This window comes from Columba livia, chromosome 21 (genome assembly GCF_036013475.1).
Source record: "Columba livia isolate bColLiv1 breed racing homer chromosome 21, bColLiv1.pat.W.v2, whole genome shotgun sequence".
Taxonomy (NCBI): domain Eukaryota; kingdom Metazoa; phylum Chordata; class Aves; order Columbiformes; family Columbidae; genus Columba; species Columba livia.
Genome location: NC_088622.1, coordinates 5136014 through 5157991, shown reverse-complemented (window position 1 = coordinate 5157991; position 21978 = coordinate 5136014). Strand labels below are relative to the sequence as shown.

Here is a 21978-nt window from a genome sequence, read left to right as displayed (position 1 = left end):
ACACTTAGGATTCTGGTGTTCTTAAACCACTCCTGGGAAACTAGGCTCATTTGGGAGTCTAACCAATTAAGCTGAAGTCATAAGCATTGCATAAATATATTATGCTCTGAACATTAAAAAAAAAAGCAATAATTACAGGCTATTAAGATGATGTTGAGTCACTTAATCTTTGTCTCAGATACTGACAAGAACGTTCATAGAATATATCAGATTTTCAGTGTCGTGATAACAATTTTCATATTAACCCAGTCACTATATGCTGCATGGCTTTCAAATTCATGAGAAATAAAGGTTATTTGTGGGCTGAGGCTCAAACGTGCAGGTAACAAAGCAGAGCAAAAGCCGGAGCGACTTGAAGCTCCAAAGAAAATAGAGGAAATCCATTCACCTGCATAGAGACAGCTGAGGGCAAGAACAGTCACATCCTGGAGACGCGTGGGTGTCAGGGGCTCCAGCACGGGCAGGGACAGAGTATCCAGCGCCATGGTCACGTCTATTACCAGCGAATGGAATCTGTTAAAACACACTAACGTTAAAGTTCAGCAACACAATATACACATCAAGCAGCTCGCAGGAGCAGCACGGTGACTGATACCGTACAGCCAGCACAGTTATTTTCTCTCAACCAGCGCCCACCAAAGAGCAGTGACAACAGCTCTTACCCATTGCGAACAGCAGTGGCATCTGCCACCGTGGCTGGCATAATGAAAAACGAGTTGGCTGACACGGCGTCCTGGAATCGATTTATGTATCGCAAAAAGTAGGGGAGGTTCAGGCAGACTCTCAGCAGTTTTTCGGAGCCACCTACCAAATAAAAATAGCAGCGTTATTTTTACCGTTCCATGAGAGAGGTAAGCAGAACAGGTCTAACGGTCACCAATAATTGACTTAATTATTCTTTGTGGTGAGGAAGTATCACCACACATGAGGTAACAGGATAAAGACTAGTTTACAACACACAAACCAGACAGTGAAGTTTTCCGCCGGTACTCGTAATGGGTGTCACAAAGCCCTGTGAGTGTGCTACGTGACACACCAGGTCTAATTCACACCCACTTAAAAATCCACCCCGTAAGCTATTTTATATCTTCCCCCCATTTTTTCCCCCTAAACCAAAACCTATTGCCTACAAATACACTGAGCCCATCTGTTCTGCAATGAAGAAAACCACATTACAGCCACAACCTCCCTGGGCAACATCAGCATGCAACAGAGTCCTAAAGAACAATTTCCTCCCATTCAGAGCTGTAAGGTGGAGCACTGGAGAGACATGGCTCTTGCATTTTTTTCCCCCAACGCTAAAAGGATGATTCTCACCAAGTTCTTGCAGGCTGGCTACATTCTGAGCGATGAATATGCTTTTTGTCTTTGCCGCAGAGGTTTGATCTGTGGAAGCTTGATCCTCGCTCTCTCCTTCCACCTGAAAGCAAGCCCATACTAAATATATCATGGAAGCATTAAAAATACACGATATTGCAATAAGTCTTTATAGAGCGGCAAGGCGTAGCAGCACTGATGAGAGCTGCGAATATCTCTGAATATCAGGTTCCACGAGGAAACAAAACTATTGCAAATACAGCACAAACAGTGTTTTCTTGTTTGCTATTCATCAACACGCAAGTAGGATTTAAATACTTAAGAAAGGTTTTCTTTACGCATATGTATTAAAAATCTACCACTTACTGCCCTCTGTCCTTCCCTGCACCAATGTTATTAATGCTAAAATTCAGACTTTCTAGGTGAGGGCTGTGTGTTTACCTGTGTCTCTGGTGTGCCAGATGCCGACGAGGAGACTCTGGGGTTGAAGACGGATGTCAACTGGTTGAGGAAGTTCATCTGTACTTCTTTTTGTCTTAGTTCTGGGCTCACCGGGGACGCCAGCTCCTTCTGGTCCTCTACTGCAGGGCAAACAGCAACACATCATTTCATACATCAAAAACGCAGTATTTTCTATGGCCAACTCAAGCGCCGCAGTGATGTAACCATGAATTAGAACTCTTACCATCAGAGAGGGTTTTGACAGTCTGAGGCAGCTTGGCCGATTTCATCATTGCCGTGAAGGTGATAATTTCAGTTCGATCCAGGCGGCTGCAGCCTGTGCACAGCCCCTTTATCAGCAGAATGAGGTGTTTCTACGAGGAAAAAGACATCGAGTACTATTTAAACTCTCTCGGTTCTAATTATTCCTCAATATCATTTATTTTAAGCAGCTGCACTAAGAGTCCTGCAACTTCAGCCAATAAGGCTACTGCAGCTTCTCGAACCCACTCTGATCTCATGGCAAAGATCGTGACAACGTATTAACTGCAGATAAATCAGGTCGCTAACCGTGTCCCATATGCTTGCTATGGAAAAGCATTTGGAAAAGCTCTTCTTCCTATGCCACACCAAGGCTTAACGCTGGCCCCATCAGAAGCTACACTACGCAAACAATTTTCATGTGCCTTTCCTCTCTGAAATAGATCTGAGCTCTTCCTAGAAGACTAAAATACAACTGGGGGAGAATGCATCTTTGAAAACTCAACAAACAGGCAACAGAACAGTTTTGATCCAGGTTGTTACACAAAATAAAATCTGACTGTAGGAAACCGCAACAGATTTAACTGAAATTTGCTTAAGCGAGGTGTCAGACCACAATTATTTCAGCTTGCTCACAGGCTGCAATTCTGAGAAAAGAATGCAAAGGGAAGATCCAACAGCAATCAGATTCTACTAGATCACTAGATCTTAAATACTTTAAGAACTTCAGTGATTGTGTTTGATGTAACATCAGAGCAAATATTTCAGAATTAGAGGCCAAAGTCCGTTTTCGCGCCCCGGTTTGCCCACGCGGTCAAACCCTGCGCTCACCTGCGAAACAGCGCACGCTTCATCTGGGTTCTCCAGCCGCAGCAGCGAGAATTCAATCAGGACTTTACAAGCAGCCGCCACTGATTGCAACTGGTTTCTTGGTACTGAAAAAAGCAGATGTTTGCATCACTCAGGACAAGCTTTTAAATAATTCAGCGCAATACATTCTTAATGCTTTCAATAAAGCAGAACGCTCCGCAACACGCGCACATACGCAGTCTATCACCCCTAACGCACAGATGCAATATAAATTCAGTCTCACTGAATGTCAATAAAGCGAGGATAATATCTTCTACCCAGACAAGGTAATTTAGATACAGATGTTGCTTCCCCAGCAATGTTATTTAATACTGACAGGAGCACTGAAGAACACAAAACAAGTTGACACAAAAGCCTTTTTTGCTGAAATTGCCAAATTCTCTCAGCCAAAATATAACATGAAATATTTTGAGTCACAATGTTTTGATCATTGCTCCCAATGTGGTAACATAACCACCAAAGAACAACCTAAAAATCCTGAAAAGAGATTTAAATGTTTAAGCAAAAATTATTTTCCATATAGGAAGTCAGGCCAATGAATAAGCAACCAAAAGTCAACGCTGTCCAGTATTTGGTGGCCCAAATACCCCTATTGACAGGTTTCCCTTTCCACCAGCACTGACATTTGGGCAGTATAAACCTAACAACGCTCTGCCTTAATATCTGATTCAGCAAGGGCTTGAGACAAACACCAAAAGGACAGCAGTTGTAGTTCATTTTTACTATATCCTGGCCATAACATGAGAGTAAGAGAAGCAAAGGAGGGGAACACTTACTGAGCCCACACACGGTAGTGATGTAATGTGTAGAAAGTGCAACGAAGGAAGAGTAAAAAGGCTCATACTGTTTGTCGTGGTGTAGGATTTCAGATTCACTGCAATGAGAGAACAGGAGACATGTCAATTGCGTACAGCACAACAGCACCACGAAACACTCGGAATATGTCGTATCTATTAACAGATGTAAGACAAGATCGTTAAAATCATGTTCTCTTTTCAAATCAGAGTTCTGAGAGCAGAACCCTCTCCCTTGTGTCCCATGTCCCATGTCCCCAGGCCTGACTCCCCCAGCAGCCGACAGACCAGGGCACCAAAATCCCTGCCCACGTAGGACATTTAAGGAAACAGCCCCAATACTGCAAGTGTTTCTCCTTTGCAGCGTGAAAAGGTCAGCCTCTTCTACAATTGCTCTCCAAGTCAGAGACTCATTAATCTTTAAGTTATTCTAAACTCAGCCGCCCATAAATTTTGGCCTGTTTGTTCTGCTAACGCCGGGCAGGGTTTGCCAGGAGCGGAGCCCAGGCATTCCCTTTCTGTCACGGCACCGAGTCAGCCGGCGTTTATGCAATTCTGCAAAACAGGAGGATCAAAATAGGCAATTGCACAATAATAACAAATACACAATGCAGTGTCTGCAACAAGCTGGAGAGTAAAGATTTGGGCAGGTAGCGAATGGCAGAGAAAAACGTGTCCGCTGGAATCAGCCTCGTGGGTTGACACTTGCAACTTCAGAGATCTGCATCATTTTGCCCCACGCACAAATCAACGGACACACACAAAAATAACACCGACTTAAACCAAAAGTAAAAAATGTAAAGCAAAATACGCATCAACACACTGAAAGTGAAGCCTCTGAGGTCTCTCGGTGAGGGTCACTGGCCATGGAGAACATCTATTTATGCCCACAAATGATATGTTAAATGCTGCTGCTGTGTCACACCACATCCCATCACACAGATACCTGAAGGTTTTTCCTGTGACAAAACCAAGGGATGCGAATACACGGCTGTCAAATGCTTAAATTAATTTATTTCACATATTCAGATGACAAAAACTTTCATTCAGTGATGTGAATGAATTACTTTGAAGAACAGACTATACAATTCAATGTCACCAGGCACTTTACCTCTCAAAAACCAGCCTTGTCCACAGCAGAGCTTATTCCTGGAGGGGAGCGATGAGCAGAAGGCATCAGCCCATCATGGTACGTTTTACCCCACTAAATGATGATTTTTCACAGCCAGTGACAGTCAACACTGCTGCAGAGGACGGCCAAACAAGTCCCCATGTACCCTTCACCCACCCACACGCGACGACCCGAACAGCACCCAATTTACGCCCAGTCCCCTTTTTCTATCCGAAGTCACCATTTCCAGTCACAATGGGAGATGTGGCTCAAACTAAAGAAACTGTAGAATACACCATTTCTTCTGGAAAAATGAGCAGAAAGATTCAACAGCCATGTAGTTCTGATTTCCTAGTTCTGAGAGGCTTTTTTATTCAATCTACCTGCAAAGCTGAAATAGCAAAGTAGCCATTAAGAAGCGAGAGGCTTCGCTGAAGATATTCAGCAGTGTTACACGACTGAGATTCAACCTTGCTGTCTCCTGCCAGAAAAGCAGAGACTAAATGTGCAAAAACGTTCATTCTCTCTTACATCCAGACACTAATTTTGCTCATCTACCTCTTTACACTCAACGATAAATTAGCAGCAGGTGTATGCAACATAATTTGAGAGAACAATTTGGGCATAATAGAATACAGGAGAAATTGGGAGCTCCTCAATTATCGTTCTGCTGTATAGGTCAAGCTGTGCAAGACAATGTGTATGAGGCAGAAACCACAACAAGATGGGGAATCTCATCTGGATTGGGCAATAAAAGGCTTGAGTTTTATTAAAACAAGTCGTGGACTTGTTAGGGTAGTGAAAAGCAGAAGGCATCTGTCAACTAATCACCAAGCCTTTGCAAATAAACAGAAATGAAAGATAACATCTTGATCCGTGATGTGCTAGAGTGTTATTTTGCATGTAAAGTGAGACTTAATAATAACTTTCGGCTACTGTATTGTGATTTATTGCTCCAATAACATTTGCTTCCCAGGGAAAACCACCACGCTACGGAAGAAGCAGTATCAAATATAACACTTCAGCCACCTCATTTCTCAGTTCTGCTTCCAAATCCTAAACACACCCAAAACAAGCCCTTTCTGGGCACAAGAGCAGCCTCTTTTGGAACAGGCAGAGCAGCAGGTGCAGGAGCTCTCACTGCTGAAAACCAGCTCCCTTGGCTGGCACAGCGTTTGTAAACCGCGTTCCCCTTTGCTTCTGCCTTTCCAAGTCAGCATTTCCAGAACGTACAGCAAAAGAGAAGCCAAAGCCTATCAGTTCTTGAATACCCACGTTAATAGGGGAATTCCAGCAACCTGATGATTTAAAAATGAAATATAAGACTTGTCAGAAAAAGGGGTTTACTGATTTATTTTGAAAAGAATAATGTTAGTGATTTTGCTGTCATCGCACCATGTTTCTTTACCAGGAAATCCACTTTGTGGATGGTGTCAACCAACAGTCTCACTACAACAGCTCACAACCATCTTCTAAAAATAAGTCGAACAGATAAAATGTTTTAGATTAGTAATCTAAAGATAGATTCCTTGTTCAGAATAGAGGAGCATGGCTCCAAACACAAACAAACTGTGGTTTTTTTCGCCATGATTTACCACATCATCTCAAGGCACAAAATAAAAGATACCGTCCTGCAAGACTCCTTGCGCTCGCACTAATCCTGTCCGCATCAGGCACAAAACTAACTCAGGCCTCGGGTTAGTGCTACGTAAAGGCAACAAACTGCTGGCTCAAGCGGAAAACGGAACCGTCGTCCTCACTAATGGAGTAAACAGACCTTTCCCAAAAGTCAGGTGCGATCACTTAAGCATTTCTGTGATATAGTTCTGCCCAAACACTCCACCAGGCACAGCAACGGCACCGCAAGGAAAAGCAAACCTGGAATGGCTCCTAAAAGAAAGATCAGCTTAAGAACCGCCCAAATCACATAAATATTGAGTAGCCACAGGTGCCAAGGTGAACCACTACTACACGTATGTAAGCACAGAACGTTAGTTCGAAGCATCTGTTCTCTGGACACACAGCCATTATATATTAAGCAAAATACCACATGGCTTTATTTTGATATCTTCCTTAGCACAGCATTTACTTTTTGTTTCTTGACAACTTAGAGTGATTGAGGTTTTTACCGCTGTAACGGAGCATAATGTTACGGCATGTTTTAAATAACAAAATAAGGCACAAGTTGAATTTTAGCAGCTCCGGTGAGCGCGCTCATGCTCTGAGTCCAACCTTTCTGATTCAGAAAAGGCAGACCTGATTCGCTTTGGTTCTGTTCTCCTCGAAACACGAGCAGCATTGCACTGGTAGAAACCCCAACAGGAGCGAGTGCCACGCAGTGACCCCGCCGTGAGTCTGTCCCCAGAGGGAACGGGCCAGCTGAGGTGTGTGAACTGCATAATGTGCTCGAACAGGAACAAAAACCGCAAGAATCGTCCCGAAGCCTCTCCGGGGAGTAACTGTCAATGGTGCTTCTGCTACGGCCGAGCGGCCAACGCCAACAGCCGGGTGTCTGCACCTCAGCGCCGCTCATGAGGTGCCAAGGGGACCCGAACCCCCGGGAGGAGCCCGGGCCTGAGGAGCCCCCGGGGGCGCCGGTTACCCCGCAGCTCCAGCGCTGCCCACCGGCCCGGCCCCAGCGCTGGGCGGAGACGCTCCTCAGCCCGACATCGGCCCCTCACAGCGCGAACCCCGAGGGGACCCCCCGCCCTGAGGTAAAGACCCTGAGGGGAGGGGGGAAGGCGGCAGCGCCCAGGCCGCCGCCCCCAGGTGAGCCCTCACCTCTCGATGACCGAGGCGAGCAGCTGCGGGAGCTCCTTCATCTCGAAGGCCGAGTAGGAGGCGGAGAGCAGCGGCCGCACGGCCACGTCCCAGCCCGGCTCCGCCGCGGCCCCCGCGCCGCCCGCCGCCATCTTGCCGCTGCGCTGGGCCAGGGGGCGCCGCGGCGGCGGGACGGGGGGCCCGGACACACAGGAAGTGACGCACCGCCCACGCGCGCAGCACGCCTCCCGATTGGAGAAGAAGGGCCCGGCCCAAGCGCGTGCGCAGTACATGAGTCAGCAAGTTTGCGGGCGGCGCATGCGCAGTGCGGAGGGGGGCGGCGCCAAATGAACCCCCAGCGCTATAAAATGGGTTCGTGCTCCTGAGCTTTTATTGAGGGGACGGGCGGGACACGGGCGCTGGGGGGCGGGACTTCATCGCGACAATTTAAATCCACATACAAAGAGCTAAAAGTCATTATCTGGAGGGGAAACGCGCTGGGAGGGTCTTTGCTCCTCAACCCCGGCATTGGACAATAACGTGGGCGAGTTTAAAAAGAATTGAGAAGGAACTACCGTTATCATAACAATAAATAACGAACACAGAGAGACTTCACACTTAAATCCCTCCTGAGCCCGGCAACTTCATTAATTGGCCCCCAACATCCACCCCATTTCGAACCTTTTTGCTGACAAATCCCCCAGCGTCTGGTCCTCGTCTCAGTCCTCGCACACGGGAGCTTCACTGACGTTAGACGACGCAACTGCGGATTTTAGGGCTTTAACGGAGGTTTGGAAGAGTTCTATTTGAGTCATGAACAGAGCGGTGTCTCTTTCCCATCTCCCATTTCTTGTCAGCGGGAGACGCGGAGCCCGCGGATGGTTTTGTTGCGTTAGCAGCTTTTCTTCCAGGCGAAATGGAATAGAGATGTTTGCGTCCACGAGTCACGCGAGCTGGAGTTTCTGAGGGGGGCAGGTCCTCAGCCAGCCCCAAACCTCGGGCACCCGCCCCGGCGCAGCGCTACCGCCAGGCCCGGTTCAGCAGCTTCACCTGCGCCAGCCTTTTGGTGATCATCGTCGCGAAAACCAGCCCGAAGAGGACGCTGCTTATCAAGACGTAGTCGTAGTCGTCCTTCAGGACGTCAAACTGCTTCGACGGGTACACGCGGGTCTGGTAGATGTCCAGGCCGTACGCGACAACCTGAGGAGATGAGATGGCGAGCTGGTCATGTGGGTTTGAACATAGAAACAGACGCATAAAACACAAAAAAATTGACCTGGGTCTATAAGTTCTGATCAAAATAAATGTTTAAATGGTGAGGAGCTAAATAAGAATTTATAGATCAACTCGCCACAGGTTATAGTATCACCCTGTTCTATCCACAAATTCCACGGCCCTAGGTTGGATCCTCGGCCCTGCACTCACCAAACACGTGGACTCCAGGCCGGAGGGGGCTGTGTAAATCCCCCTCATTCGGGATATGGTTTGGTTGTAGTTGATAAACCTCTCGGCATGGATCTGCACATCGGGGGAGTACGGGATCAGGTTCTCTTCTCTGAAAGGCGTTTAAAGAGAAATCAGAACGCAGACAAACAGCACATGGAGGACAATGTGTTTTTTACTAGGTCTGATCATCACAAGTTGACCTAAACCCAGCAAATTTAGCAGCTTTTCTGCTGCAAGATGAAAATCAAACACACCAGCTGGGTCAGACTACACAGCAGCAGCCTCCTCTTAGGTGTCTCAGGTTCGCAAAGTGTCATTATAAAAACTTCAGTTATTCTGATTGTTACTTCTTGGGAGTGCAGAGAACAGGCTGGTTTTGCTAACGATAAGACCTGCTGCATTACGGCCACATTTATTCCATCATCACAGCAAGGGAACAAAGCAGCCTCGCAGAATTTCATGCAAGAATCGCCCTCAATCTGCCCAAAACAAGTTGTTCTCCTTCACACTATTATATATTATACGCAAAATCGGTTATCGCGTGTTCCTCACCTGCTTTGTTCCGTAGGGATCTCCGGGCGGCGAGGATCCAGCAGAGCCTTTGGAAGAGAGAGGATGGCCCCGGAGGGAAGCCCAACTGTGCATTGAAAGAAAAATATCTTAAAACCAGCCATTTCTGTCAGCATTTTCTAACAGTGAACAGAAACGCTCCCTCAGTGCTTCTCCTTACGCTTGCCAGGAGCCCCTGGCAGCCCACAGGCAGGATTTTCGGCAGCAAACTGCATTTTGCTTGGTTTTTGTGCAAAACCTGGCTCGTGCAGGTGGTGTAAACGCATTCAGAGCGGAGCAGGACGTACTCACCGAGCAGGTGGCGGCTGGTGATGCCTCGCTCGGTGATGGTGGCCTCCATGGCGCTGATAGCAGAGGGGAAGATGTACGATTGCTGGAGGACCTGGGGTAAAATGGGGCGGTCGAGGGAGCTGAAGGCTGTGGCGTTGTACTGCTCCGTCCCCTCGTACAGCTCCAGCACGGTGAACTCATTCCGACGCGCCTTCGTGTTCCAGTACTGGTACTGAAATCAGAGAAGATTTTAGGAATTTTTAAGGAATATGAGGCAGGAAATCACAGAGAATGGTCAGAAAGTCTTTTCCACGCAGGTTCAGCTACGGCCCCTCCCTCCCAAATGTTAAAAACAAGGTATGAACAATTTCTTACCACCACCCAGTTCTCTGAGTGGACGATGTGGACGGGTCCCTTCGCTTTCTTCTGCACCGACGAGTGGATGATCCTGCCCGTGACTCCATCCATCAGATATATTCCGATGAAAGTGCGCTCGTGGTGCGTGTCGGTGCTCTCCGTCACCACAGCAAGCAGGTTTGGATTCAAGGACTGCAGAAAAAGCAACAAACCAAACAAGACCCCCACTTCAGTGCCACAGGCACCTCATTTATCTGCGTTTCATCCGGGACTAGGTGTAAAATAAACCAAGTATCTTCTTAGCCAAGATCACTTGAAGCTTGATCACTTGAAGCCAAGATCACAAGCAGCTATTTCACCATCATCAGATGTCTGACTGACTTAACTGCTGCAGGAAAACATTTTATAAAAGACATCTCCACCAAAATCATCATCTTCTGCAGCAGGTTGTGGACACAGACAATAAAAATGGCACTGTGGGGCAGTGAATCACGACGTAGCGGCTGGAAACTGCACTGAGATCTTCCCATGAGATAACACATCAAGAAAAAGCAACAAGAAGTTCCAAGGGCACCTTATAGAGGACGCTGCGGTCTCCCATCACACGGCCCTGCGAGTGCACGTGCTCGTTCGACCTCTTCCCTTTCACGCTCACGATCCTCTGTACTTCGGTGGGTATCACCACCTCCCAGCTCTCCTCTGTTGTCAGGTCCTGGATGAAAAAAGCACAATGTAGGTTTTGTCCTCAAAAAGACACCATCTCCACCAATAAGACAAAGGGAGCTCTCCCTGCTTTTGAATTTTAAAGGTTTCTTAGGCACGTTTTGAGGCTGAAGTGCTTCTACCCTGAGCAAAACACCATAAACCAAATGAGATCAATCAACTGATATCCAGAGGACATTTAGGAAGGTGACATCACTTAGATTGTAATGCAGCTTCTGTACCTTTTTCAGCCTGAATCCAGAGAGTCTTCCCTGCTCGGCATCCACCAGATAAAAAAAGATAGAATGGGCTATTTCTTCTAACTGGCGAAGCACATTTTTAGTTGCTGGGAAAGCTGTAACCTGGGCAAGAAGAATCAAAACACATGTTCAAAACCACTGACACACACAAAAATAGGAAACAACACAGAAAGATTATTTCAAACACATTTATCAGGATGAGGTCTAAATTACCAGAATAACCTCATAGTTTTGTATGAAATGCGACTCAATGGCATTTTTTAACCAGAACATGAAGAAAACTGCCTCCGGGCAAAGCAATTTACCTTGTACTCGTCATCAATCAAGAGCAGTACTTTGGCGTAGTCTTGATCCATAATGGGCAGAAGCAAAGTCTGAAGAATTGGGCGCTTCAAAACAGGGGGAGCTACTTGACTTCTCTTCCCAAAGATGGGGTTAAACACATACAGAAAGCTCATTTTGGTTTCCTAAAACACAAACAAGACACAAAACTCGTTCTCGGGCACACAAAAGAGCTGGTTTTCTACCTGCTGGCATCAACTATTCATAGCTCGGATTCAACTATTCACTCTCCTCCTGTCCCCACATCAGTGATTACCACACAATACCCAAAAAGATACTTTCTCCTGCCTTTTTAAAGGGCAGATTTCCACACTCAGCAGGTTCAACGGAGGGACAGAGGGACCCACCTTGTCCTTAACGAGCAAGGTGCATTGCGGAGGGTGCGGGAAGTGGGCTGTTGTTCTTTGGACCATCAGCTTAAAGGAGGAACCGGGTCTCACGTTCCTGAGATATTGTTTCCACAGGATGGTGCCAGAGCTGCTCTCAATACCAAAAAGCTGAGCGGAGAAAAACACAGTAAAGCCAAAGTTTAGAACAACACATCTCTCACATTCAAGCACTGCAACTTTCTTTGGGATATGACAAAGATAAGAGTATTTAGTCCCTCTCTAAAACTACCACGACATTCTATTAAAGCCTGGCTAAAAACAGGGGTGGGAATTCAGAGCTGAGACTCTTCACTACAGTCTAGAAACCAAATTCCTACCCCAGTGTCCCCACCTTTCCTGAAGCGGTGACCATCACCATCATTTTCTGGAGGTTGAATTCATCTCTGGCCAAATTGTCAATGTTAATCTCATTCTTAATCTGGCTCCGGGGCTTCCGGGCATCATAGAACATCTTCCAAAGATGAGCGGTCCAGGCTTGCAGCAGGATAAGTTGGGAAGACAACCGCTTCAGAAACATCCCCAGCAAACCATCTGCAAACAGACCAACAGTGAGAACGAGAGGGGAAAAAATAAAAAGGTTATGTCCCACTCTGTAATTAAAATGATGGTCTTGACCATGCGTTAACCCGTGATAATTCATTGCCTCTGCCTCCCACTCCAGAACAGCAGAGTTATAGTTATCGTTTTTATGATATTTATCAGCCTTTTCCCACTTCACACTGGCACAGCTCATTGCAAAATGTTATCTTAGCAACTTCAAGCAAACCTTCTTGCAGAGAACATCATCTTGTCCTCACTGGTGCACCCACAGCAAGTCCCACCTAAAGCTTCCTCACCCATAAGGTGCATTTCTCCCTCTGCGCTCCTTACTCAGAGCAAGAGAAGCTCTCAGAGGAAAAAACACCTAATTCTGCCCAATCAGGGTTTATATTTAGCATCTTGAAATAAGCAAAAAACCAGATTTTTACTGTATTTCACCACTGAGGAAAGCAAGCAAAGAGAGCAAGTTCGACAAGGAACGTTAGACAACACAGCATGCAGAGTTTACCTTGAATGGCTGCATCCAGGACAGCAAGAAAACACAAAACAAAGCAAAACCAAAAGCTATTATTGCAAACGACTCCTCCAGAAAGGGTCAAAGGGAAATGTTTAGGAGAGATGGCCAAAAAATCTCTCCTATGGCTGCTGTTCTTTTAATATAACCATGTAATACACTTTGTGTCATTTGCATTTGGCATTGGACTTCAAAATGGGTTTCTCTCTGCTCATTTTAATTGCCATCAGTAGAAATTTGAATCATAATTCTCAGCTCTGAGGAAAATTAAAACAATAAATACATTTTTTCAGGAAGTAAATTAAAAACCCTCACATGCCTAAGGGTAATTCTATTAAGTCTACGATTTACCTGCTTTCTTTCCAAATTCTCCCTCCAGCTCGGCCTGTGCCCCTGTCAGAGGCAGATCCACCATCTCCAAGCTTACCACTTCTGCCAGGGACTCCTCTCTGCTCCACACGACCTTTCCTGGGAAGAAAAACGAGTACAATATTGGAAAATCAACACTTCATATCTGGGAAGAGACTTCTGGCGGAAAAATCATCACTCAGTATAGAAACATCTTCCACTGGGCCCTTTGAATGCAACTCACTGTTCTTAATGCAATGCAAATTAGTGTGTATCTAACGTAACGAGATCAGCTATTTCAAAAAAGACAAATATTTTATGCAACTGGAGCCACTGTTGAAAAATAAGCCACAAGAACTGTAAAGCAATCTGATGTTTTAAAAGGGTTGCAGTCGTTAAGTCTATTTAAAACAGGAGAACAGTGTGAACACCTGGGTGCCTTTGAAACCCTAGAAAATTCACGGCACTGAGACGGGCTCTCAACCTTTTCTGCAAATTAAAATGCTTGAGGATCTTTTCTGAAGAACCTTTGAGGAAGATTAGACTCTCACCCTATAAAAAGAGTTCTGAAATCTGCACAAACCCCATGAAATTCAAAGGCTCTGTCCATGTCAAGAACACTGCAGAAACATTTTCTCGGATGAGATGTCTGGTGAAGGTGAGTATTTGATGGGATTTAGCTCAGGACAGTTATATATAATCACTTGCGACATGGAGTTTTCTTCTTGTCCTACAGTGCCACGGTGTGCACTGGTAAAAACGGAGTAGTTGAGCTGTTTCCCGGTTACCTGGCTGCTGCAGGAACATCAGCATGTGGTCTTCTGTTTGCACCAAGGCTCGGTAGCCCACGGAGTCATCCTTCTTCAGGAAAACTTGGATGTACAGCTGGAAAAACGAGCAAATAAAACAGCGAGGTTAACGATTGCTTCATCTCCTTGGAGAAAACAGAACTATTGGGTGAAACAAGAGCAAACGGCATCCATGGAATGTCCATAGGGCTCTACCAGTCCTGCCGAATCGGGGCAGGGAGGGCACTGCAATCTGATAAACCACGGGACTGAAATAATCCCTCCCCGCTCACCTGCTGCGGTTTGGCCCCGCTCTGCTCCAGGGTGAAGGTAATCGTGGTGTCCAACAACCTCTGGCCAGTTTCAACCAGGTAGAGATTAATATTGTAGGTTTGATTGGAACAGGTTAAGGATTCCTACAACAACAAGCGGAAAATAGCCGAGTTAAACACACACACCACAGCACAATCTGCAGAAGGATTTAATATTCAGCAATAACTGTGGCTTCCAGTTTATTTTTAGATAATATATATGGAGCTGCTACAAAGCTGGTGTGACACCTTTTTTATTCTGTTCCTGCATGCAAAGGAATAAAATGGACTGTTGAGAAGTTCTATGGTTCTGGGGAACAAGTGCACTTGATACCTGTTTCCGGGGCTCCTCCAGAGCACCTGCAGCATGAAGGCCATCGGAACTCACAGATTTCTGAAACGAGGATGTAAAGAGAGAACGTGGCTGCAGACCCCAATGAAAGTGTAGAAAAAAGGAGGTTTTTGAGTGCCTGACAAATCTCAGTTCGACTCTGAGAACAGGCAGAAAACAGTTGTGTTCTGTTTCTGATAAAAATGAAACTTTGCCAAGTTTGTTATCTCTAAACCGAAATCCTCGCTAGATCAGTAAAGCCCGTTCCTAGTTACACACCCACCTTACGCAAGGCTGAAACACGCTGCACGCAGGACAGCGCGCTCCACAAAGGCGCAGACAGCCTTAGCTGGATGTAATCGAGACCTAATTGCATTTCCAGTGTCTTTGTATGTCTAAAAAGATGATTAAATCTTCCTTAAATTACTACCCAACCCTGGGCCTTCCACACTAGGGGAATGTCCCCCACTGCTGGTTCCACAGGAGAAGCACATTGTACTCACCAGTTCACTCCTGCAGGTCAGGACAGCAGCCACAGTTTTCTCCCCAGTTGTTGCAAAACTCACCAGAGCTGCCTGAAAAGAAAAAGAAAATTGCAGGAAAACGTAAAACAAAAAAGAAAAACCCCAGACCCCACCAAAAACTGCCTGTGCAGCTAATTAAGCCACACGGGAATGAAAACACATGATCTTTCACAGCTGAATTTGAACTACTTTATGCAGTGTTACTGAGGTTTTTACGGCTTGTTCGCTTTTCAAAACCTCTCAGCTGGCCTAACCAAAGTATTTGGGCACCACTGGCCACTGAGACCTGCGCTTCTCTGTCTACCTGAAAAACCAGAACTACCCCAACGCTGACAGTTGTGGGCAACAAAACACACCTACCCTGACACCTGGAAATACTTCAGCAGCCAGTGGAAATGAAATCAGCTTTCAAGCATTGCAGCCAAGAGCACGTGGAAATGAGAAGCTCAGCGGCATGTTCAGAATGCTTGCTACCGGTATTCTTTTTATTTTAAAGAATTTAAAGCTGTACTTGGCTCTCTTGCTCGAGTACAGTTCTCTCGGTTACCTGCTGGAAGTCCCGAAGGTGGCTGAGCAGCCCGTGTTTGTACTGCAGCAGCGAGAAGTGGCTCGGAGCCAGCTGCAGGAAGAACTGCGTCCGGGAAGCAGCGACTGCGTTGGGCTGAGTGGCCAATATCCTGGGCTGGAAGCCATCGGCAAACTCCAGCTCAAGCGACTGCAAAAGGGAAACAAGTATATGCGTTTGTGAAAACTTTCTCTTTGCTGGAACAAATACCTTCCTTTACCAGCAGCTTTATGAAGAGGTTCTACACGTCACGATAACGATACAGCACAAGCAAAGAGAACTAGGATCTCACGGGAGCAAACTCTGGAGACATCAATCCAGAAGGAATGATTAGACAGACAAACCACACAGTTTTCTCTCTCCGCTCCCTCAATTTCTCCCTCCGCCCCACACCTCTTGAATCATTCTGTGGTTTACTAACAGAACCAGGCTCCAAAACAGCTGGACCATGAATTACGTACAACGTTCTTTTGGCACTTCCCACCTGCAGTGGGATCTGCTTCATCTCCTGCTCCGTCTCCAAGGAGCAAACGTAGAGCGACTGACTGTCCCTGTCCACGCACACCAGCACCGCGTCCCCCACCACGCCGCACGTGCCCGTTAAGCTTTTCAGCCACGGGGCTGCTACTCGGATCTGCCAAGAAAGACATAAGCAGAGATTAAGTTGCCAATAAACCAAAATCTTCAGAGAACCAACCCAGACACAACCAAGAATGTAAGTCAGAATTATTTTTACCCATGACCCTGGGAGAAACTGTCAACCTGAGGTTTGCCAGGAAGGTTTTGACTAACAGCTGTGTGTCTAATTCAGTTTTGATTTCAGGGCAATCAGCAGTGAAATGCATTTATCGGTTTGTAGGCAACGCCGCAGTGAAAGGGAAGTTTACCTGTACTACAACACCAATTCATTACTCCACACACCACAGTTAGAAATGGATTTGTTAACATCAAATGCAACATTTTGGATCTGTAATCAAGCCCTACCTGTTTTGTAATTTCTCCATCTTCTACGCTGAACGTTAAAACGTTCAAGTGGCTCTGGGGAACGATTCCAAGCACGTGGATCACTCCAGCCCCACGGGAATACAACAACTGGTACTGAGTGCTCTCACTGCAAGACAATCAGCAACCATGACGCATCATCTCCTCACGTTACCGTTTTCTAAAGCATAACACAAGCACAGCATCCCTTCCTCTCCAAGGCAATGAGTTCCCTGTCAGAAGTTTGCATTTTTACTTAAAATATGGTTTTTACCTCTCTGGTAAGTGTTCCACCCATTTCTGGTGCCCGTTGGAGAGGTAGTGAAGGGAGATGGCCGCCTTCTTCAGCACGGCCACGTATTTCACCGCATCCTGGAGCCCCACCAAACACGCCGCCTGGAAACTACACACAGGTCAGAAACAATAAATTAGAAAACTATTTTCTTCTAGGAAAAAAAAAGAAAACAACACAACAAAACCACACCACTCTATTTGAAGACTTTCTTCAAATACTTCCTATCAGTCTTGAAGGACAATTTATAGCCCACTTTATCGATCCTTGCTGATCTCAACAGAAAGCATCAGGGTGGAATCCAAACACTCCAAACCAGACGCGTGTTTAACGTGTCGTGTATTTGAAGAGAAAAATCTATCTATGGAAAAACTGTCTCTCTTCCTCTTACTGGTTTGCTAAGAAATAGATTTAACTGCAAGGTTCAGGCATTCCTAAAGAATTCAGCCAAATGTTATTGCAAAAACCTTACAACTAAATAATTCTTCTCTGTAACACGAGTCCAAACAAGGTCAACAAGGCCTTTTTTCCTTCCTAGAACAGGATTACAAAGGGAAAGAGACAGCTCAAACACAAAGCCTACCTGCCCGTGTCCAGGGACGTCTCCCAGTTCAACCCTCCGATGTTGGTCTCCCAGGAACGCAGAATGCGGCCAGCATTGGACACCGTGATGGCATCTGCCCAGAAAATTAAGATAAAGAGACGAACACAGAACTTGTCACCCACCACAGATCAACAAGGCAATGAGTTCCAGCAAGTTCAACTTGTGGTCTAACACGTGACTGAGATCCCACATCCAAGGCCGAGTTCTAAGCCCAGCCCAGCACCCAGACGCTGTCCTTACCCTGCCCGTGGATCAGCATCGCATCGATCGCTCCCTCAGGGGTCCCCTTGTCCACATGGCGCCACACTGAAGCAAACAAGAGTTAAGTGAGAACAAGACTTGTTCCCCCAAGGCCATTTCTCTGTTATTATTTTTAAACTTAGACTCTTTATGGCAATAAGTTTATGCAGAGAACAACCTGCCTGCCCTAGGAAATAGATTTCGAAGCACCAGCTGAATTTTCTTTGACAAAGCAGCATCACCAGCATTAATTTACCAGCATGAAAACACAGTGCAACTTAATTAACATGTCAGCCCCAGCAAAACAGGCACATTCCCCGCCACAAAACACCGCTTCACTCACGGATTTCGCCGCTCCTGGAGTTCAGGGCGGCCACAACGTTCTTCTCAGTGGCCACAATGAGCTTCTTTGAACCCTGTGAGGCTTCCAAGGAAGCAAACTTGAGCTTCCCTACGTACTGCTGCCTCCTGCAAGGGGAAACGTGGGTCAGGGTGAGACAGAATCCCAGAGTGTCAGGGGTTGAAGGGCCCTGGAAAGCTCACCCAGTGCAATCCCCCCGTGGAGCAGGAACACCCAGATGAGGTTACACAGGAAGGTGTCCAGGGGGTTGGAATGTCTGCAGAGAAAGAGACTCCACAACCTCCCTGGGCAGCCTGGGCCAGGCTCTGCCACCCTCACCAGAAAGAAGTTTCTTCTCAAGTTCAAGTGGAACCTCTTGTGTTCCAGTTTGAACCCATTACCCCTTGTCCTGTCACTGGTTGTCACCAGAAGAGCCTGGCTCCATCCTCCTGACACTGCCCCTTTCCATCTTGATCCCCAGGAATGAGTCCCCCCTCAGTCTCCTCTTGTCCAGCTCCAGAGCCCCAGCTCCCTCAGCCTTTCCTCACACGGGAGATGCTCCACTCCCTTCAGCATCTTGGTGGCTGCGCTGGACTCTCTCCAGCAGTTCCCTGTCCTGCTGGAACTGAGGGGCCACAGCTGGACACAATATTCCAGCCGGGACAAGGCGGCGCCTCACTGAGGGGACAGGCCGGGCGGGAGTAGGCAGCAAGTGAGGCCCGGGGCCTGCGTGCGGGAGGCGGACCCCAGCGCGGAGTGAACCCGCAGCTTTCCCCAGCACTCACCAGTCGAACTTGCCCACTTGATCCTCATACACAGCGGCCGCCAGCGGCAGCAGCAGCAGCACCCACAGCGCGGCCGCCATGACAGAGCCGAGGGGGCCTTAGGGACGCCGGGCCGCCCGCCACACCGCCTGCGCGAAAAACACACGTGAGGACGGTTGTGCGGACGCAGGCACCGCGCATTACAGCCCGGCGGCGTTCCCAGCAGCCCGCGCGGCGCCGAGGGGGCCTCGAAGCACGGCGGCGGCACCATGCCGAAGTCCAAGCGGGACCGCAAGGGTGAGCGTTCGGGTCCCGCGTCCCCCGTTCCCCGGCCCCTTCCCGCACTAACGCCGCCTCTCCGCTCCGCTCCCCGCAGTCTCCCTGACGCGGACGCCCAGGAAGGGGTTGGAGGCCAAGCAGGCGCTGATCGCGGAGGTAAGTGCGGCCGGCCCGGCCCCGCGCCGTGCCCCCCGTGTCCCCGCATCCGGTAACCGGTTCCCCGCAGCTGCGGCGATGCGTGGACACCTACAAGTACATCTTCGTGTTCTCCGTGGCCAACATGAGAAACAACAAGCTGAAGGACGTGCGGAATGCTTGGAAGCACAGCAGGTGAGGTGGGGGGGATGGCGGCGGGAGGAGGGGGACGGGCTGACATCATTCCTCTTCTTCCTCCTCGTCATCCTCTTCTTCCTCCTCATGCTGCTCCAGGATCTTCTTCGGGAAGAACAAAGTGATGATGGTGGCGCTGGGACGGGAGCCGAGCAGCGAGTACAAGGAGAACCTGCACAAGGTGGGGGCTGGAGGGTTTCTGTGCATCCCCTGGTTGTGTCTTGGAGTGATGGCGAGAGGTGACAGAGCTTGTGTCACCTTTGTGCTGTGTTTTAATTGAGTCCACCCCTGTCACTGAATCATTTTGGTTGGAAAGGCCCCTCGAGACCATCGAGTCAAACCATAACCCCCCCTTGAGAACCTCATGTCCGTCTGTCCAACCCTCCAGGGATGGTGACTCCAGCACTGCCCTGGGCAGCCTGTTCCAATGCCCCACAGCCCTTTGGGCAAGAAATTGTTCCTAAATCCAACCTCAACCTCCCCGGCGCAACTTGAGGCCGTTTCCTCTGCTCCTGGCGCTTGTTCCTGGGGAGCAGAGCCCGACCCCCCTGGCTCCAAGCTCCTTTCAGGCAGTTCAGAGATCAGAAGGTCTCCCCTCAGCTCCTGTTCTCCAGCTGAACCCCCCAGGTCCCTCAGCCGCTCCATCACACTTGTGCTCCAGCCCCTCACCAGCTCCGTTCCCTCCTCTCCACTCGCTCCAGCATCTCAAGGGTTTTCTTGGCGTGAGGGGCCCAAAACTGCCCCCAGGATTCGAGGTTTGGCCTCCCCAGTGCCCGGTACAGGGGACGCTCACTGACACAAGTCCGGACGCTGTGTCCAAGCAGGACACGGGTGTCAGGACAAATCCTGACACCAAAGCTCTGGTTTAGAGATTTTGTAGTTGTACAGGATTAAGCCTGAGATGAGTCCCTGGGTGCTGCCCAAGTCCCACAGCCTGCTCCTGTCTTTCAGGTCAGCAAACACCTGAGGGGTGAAGTCGGTCTCCTCTTCACAAACCGCACCAAAGATGAGGTGGACGAGTAAGTACCCGTGTGGCTTTGAAACGCTGAGCTGCCTTTTTTCCACTCAAATACTCCCCTTGCTGATGCTTCTCTTAAAACAGCAATGACCTCATGAGACTTTTCCGCTCTCCCTGCCACCCCTGCAGCGCTGGGGCAGAAATCACAGCCCTGATCACCGTCTTGCCCCACGGGATGTTCTTCCCGCACCTAAACCCCTCGTTCCCCCTCCCAGGTGGTTCTCTAAATTCAAAGAGGTGGATTTTGCCCGTGCGGGGAACAAGGCGACGTACACGGTGAGCCTGGACACGGGGCCCTTGGAGCAGTTCCCGCACTCCATGGAGCCGCAGTTACGGCAGCTGGGATTGCCGACGGCCTTAAAGAAAGGTACGTGGGGCGGCGGCGGAGGGTGAGCTGCAGTTTTTGTCTTTTGAGGAGAACATTAAATAATTGAGAGTGCGTTAGCTCTGCACCCCGTATCCTGGCGGGTGAATCCAGCCTTTGGGAACCTGCTCCAAGAGCTTTTGTCCCCGCAGGAGTGGTGACGTTACTGTCAGATTATGAAGTCTGCAAAGAAGGGGACGTTCTCACCCCCGAACAAGCCCGCGTCCTGGTGAGTAACAACGTAACGCAGAGTCTCCATGAGCCCCTATTTCCCCCCGTACAGTATAATTAACTGTTCAGCTTCATTTTGCTGGAGGGTGCCAGTTCTTGGTCGAAGGTGACCAGCACTTGAAGCAAACACCCTTTTGTATTCCTAATGTGGGCGAGAAAACTCTGCAGGAGTTACTTTGGCTCCTGCTGTGCTGCAGTTTCCATCTGGAAGCAATATTTCTATTTAATATTTATTATTTAAGTGTTCTTGTTAGACTGGCCACAGAGAGAAGAGAGCGGCAATGACAGATTTGTGTCCTTTCCTAGAAACTCTTTGGCTACGAGATGGCGGAGTTTAAAGTCACCATCAAATTTCTGTGGAATTCTGAGACCGGAGACTTCCAGAAGCTCGTGGGAGACACAGCAGAGGAGGAGGAGGAGGAGGAAGAGGAGGATGAAGATGCTGATGACAGCAACGAGGACTAGCAGCAGTCCTTGTGCTTGGACACTAGACAGTTCTCTCTTTTAGAGAGAAGAAGAGGAGGGTGTTTCCCTTCCCTGTTTGCACCCACAGGACAAGGACGATCAGCTCAAAGATGTTCTTCACAAAAGATGACCTAATGATACTACTTTTTTAATATAAATCTATATATAAAACTTCAGGTGGTTGTCAGTGCTGCCTATTATTGTTTGAGTACCGCGGGATCTGAGGAGATGACACCTCCAACACGAAAATTGGGCAGAA

The 21978-nt window shown here is 48.0% G+C and overlaps 3 protein-coding genes across 8 annotated transcripts in view; 1 reads left to right on the top strand and 2 right to left on the bottom strand.

The window, feature by feature from the left end:
- The window catches only part of UBR4 (ubiquitin protein ligase E3 component n-recognin 4), a 74969-nt gene extending 67189 nt beyond the window's left edge, over window positions 1-7780 (bottom strand). For 4 of the 6 annotated variants that reach the window (XM_065038042.1, XM_065038043.1, XM_065038044.1 and 1 more), the window contains exons 1-8: window positions 7576-7780; window positions 3666-3763; window positions 2851-2954; window positions 2003-2132; window positions 1759-1898; window positions 1318-1420; window positions 663-804; window positions 389-513 (exon numbers count right to left, since the gene is read on the bottom strand). In XM_065038042.1, the coding sequence (XP_064894114.1) occupies window positions 389-513; window positions 663-804; window positions 1318-1420; window positions 1759-1898; window positions 2003-2132; window positions 2851-2954; window positions 3666-3763; window positions 7576-7706 (973 nt within the window). In that variant the 5' untranslated portion in view covers window positions 7707-7780. The remainder of the gene's footprint in view (window positions 1-388; window positions 514-662; window positions 805-1317; window positions 1421-1758; window positions 1899-2002; window positions 2133-2850; window positions 2955-3665; window positions 3764-7575) is intronic. The other 2 variants (XM_065038046.1, XM_065038047.1) reach the window with 1 other exon arrangement.
- A 147-nt stretch (window positions 7781-7927) lies between these two features.
- On the bottom strand, window positions 7928-19190 carry EMC1 (ER membrane protein complex subunit 1). Its single transcript, XM_065038048.1, has 23 exons — window positions 19054-19190; window positions 18272-18396; window positions 17929-17994; window positions 17668-17761; window positions 17067-17195; window positions 16796-16922; window positions 16296-16445; window positions 15794-15961; window positions 15226-15297; window positions 14726-14785; window positions 14374-14496; window positions 14081-14177; window positions 13296-13412; window positions 12222-12421; window positions 11849-11998; window positions 11465-11626; window positions 11142-11261; window positions 10772-10909; window positions 10216-10389; window positions 9862-10072; window positions 9553-9637; window positions 8980-9109; window positions 7928-8754 (listed from the first exon to the last, which is right to left on the bottom strand). The coding sequence occupies exons 1-23, from the start codon at window positions 19131-19133 to the stop codon at window positions 8575-8577; spliced, it is 2958 nt and encodes a 985-aa protein (XP_064894120.1). The 5' UTR covers window positions 19134-19190; the 3' UTR covers window positions 7928-8574.
- Window positions 19174-21895, top strand: MRTO4 (MRT4 homolog, ribosome maturation factor). Its single transcript, XM_065038087.1, has 8 exons — window positions 19174-19329; window positions 19409-19467; window positions 19538-19641; window positions 19741-19822; window positions 20593-20660; window positions 20875-21026; window positions 21176-21252; window positions 21561-21895. The coding sequence occupies exons 1-8, from the start codon at window positions 19302-19304 to the stop codon at window positions 21717-21719; spliced, it is 729 nt and encodes a 242-aa protein (XP_064894159.1). The 5' UTR covers window positions 19174-19301; the 3' UTR covers window positions 21720-21895.
- The last annotated feature ends 83 nt before the right edge of the window (window positions 21896-21978 follow it).

Coding starts and splice junctions, on each gene's coding strand:
- MRTO4 (XM_065038087.1), top strand. CDS start 19,302: ATGCCGAAGTCCAAGCGGGACCGCAAGG. Junction 19,642..19,740: donor AATGCTTGGAAGCACAGCAG/GTGAGGTGGGGG, acceptor ATGCTGCTCCAG/GATCTTCTTCGGGAAGAACA. Junction 21,253..21,560: donor CCGAACAAGCCCGCGTCCTG/GTGAGTAACAAC, acceptor GTCCTTTCCTAG/AAACTCTTTGGCTACGAGAT.
- EMC1 (XM_065038048.1), bottom strand. CDS start 19,133: ATGGCGGCCGCGCTGTGGGTGCTGCTGCTGCTGCCGCTGGCGGCCGCT. Junction 16,446..16,795: donor ATGGAGAAATTACAAAACAG/GTAGGGCTTGAT, acceptor CTTTCTTGGCAG/ATCCGAGTAGCAGCCCCGTG. Junction 10,910..11,141: donor CTGGATTCAGGCTGAAAAAG/GTACAGAAGCTG, acceptor TTTTTCATCCAG/GACCTGACAACAGAGGAGAG.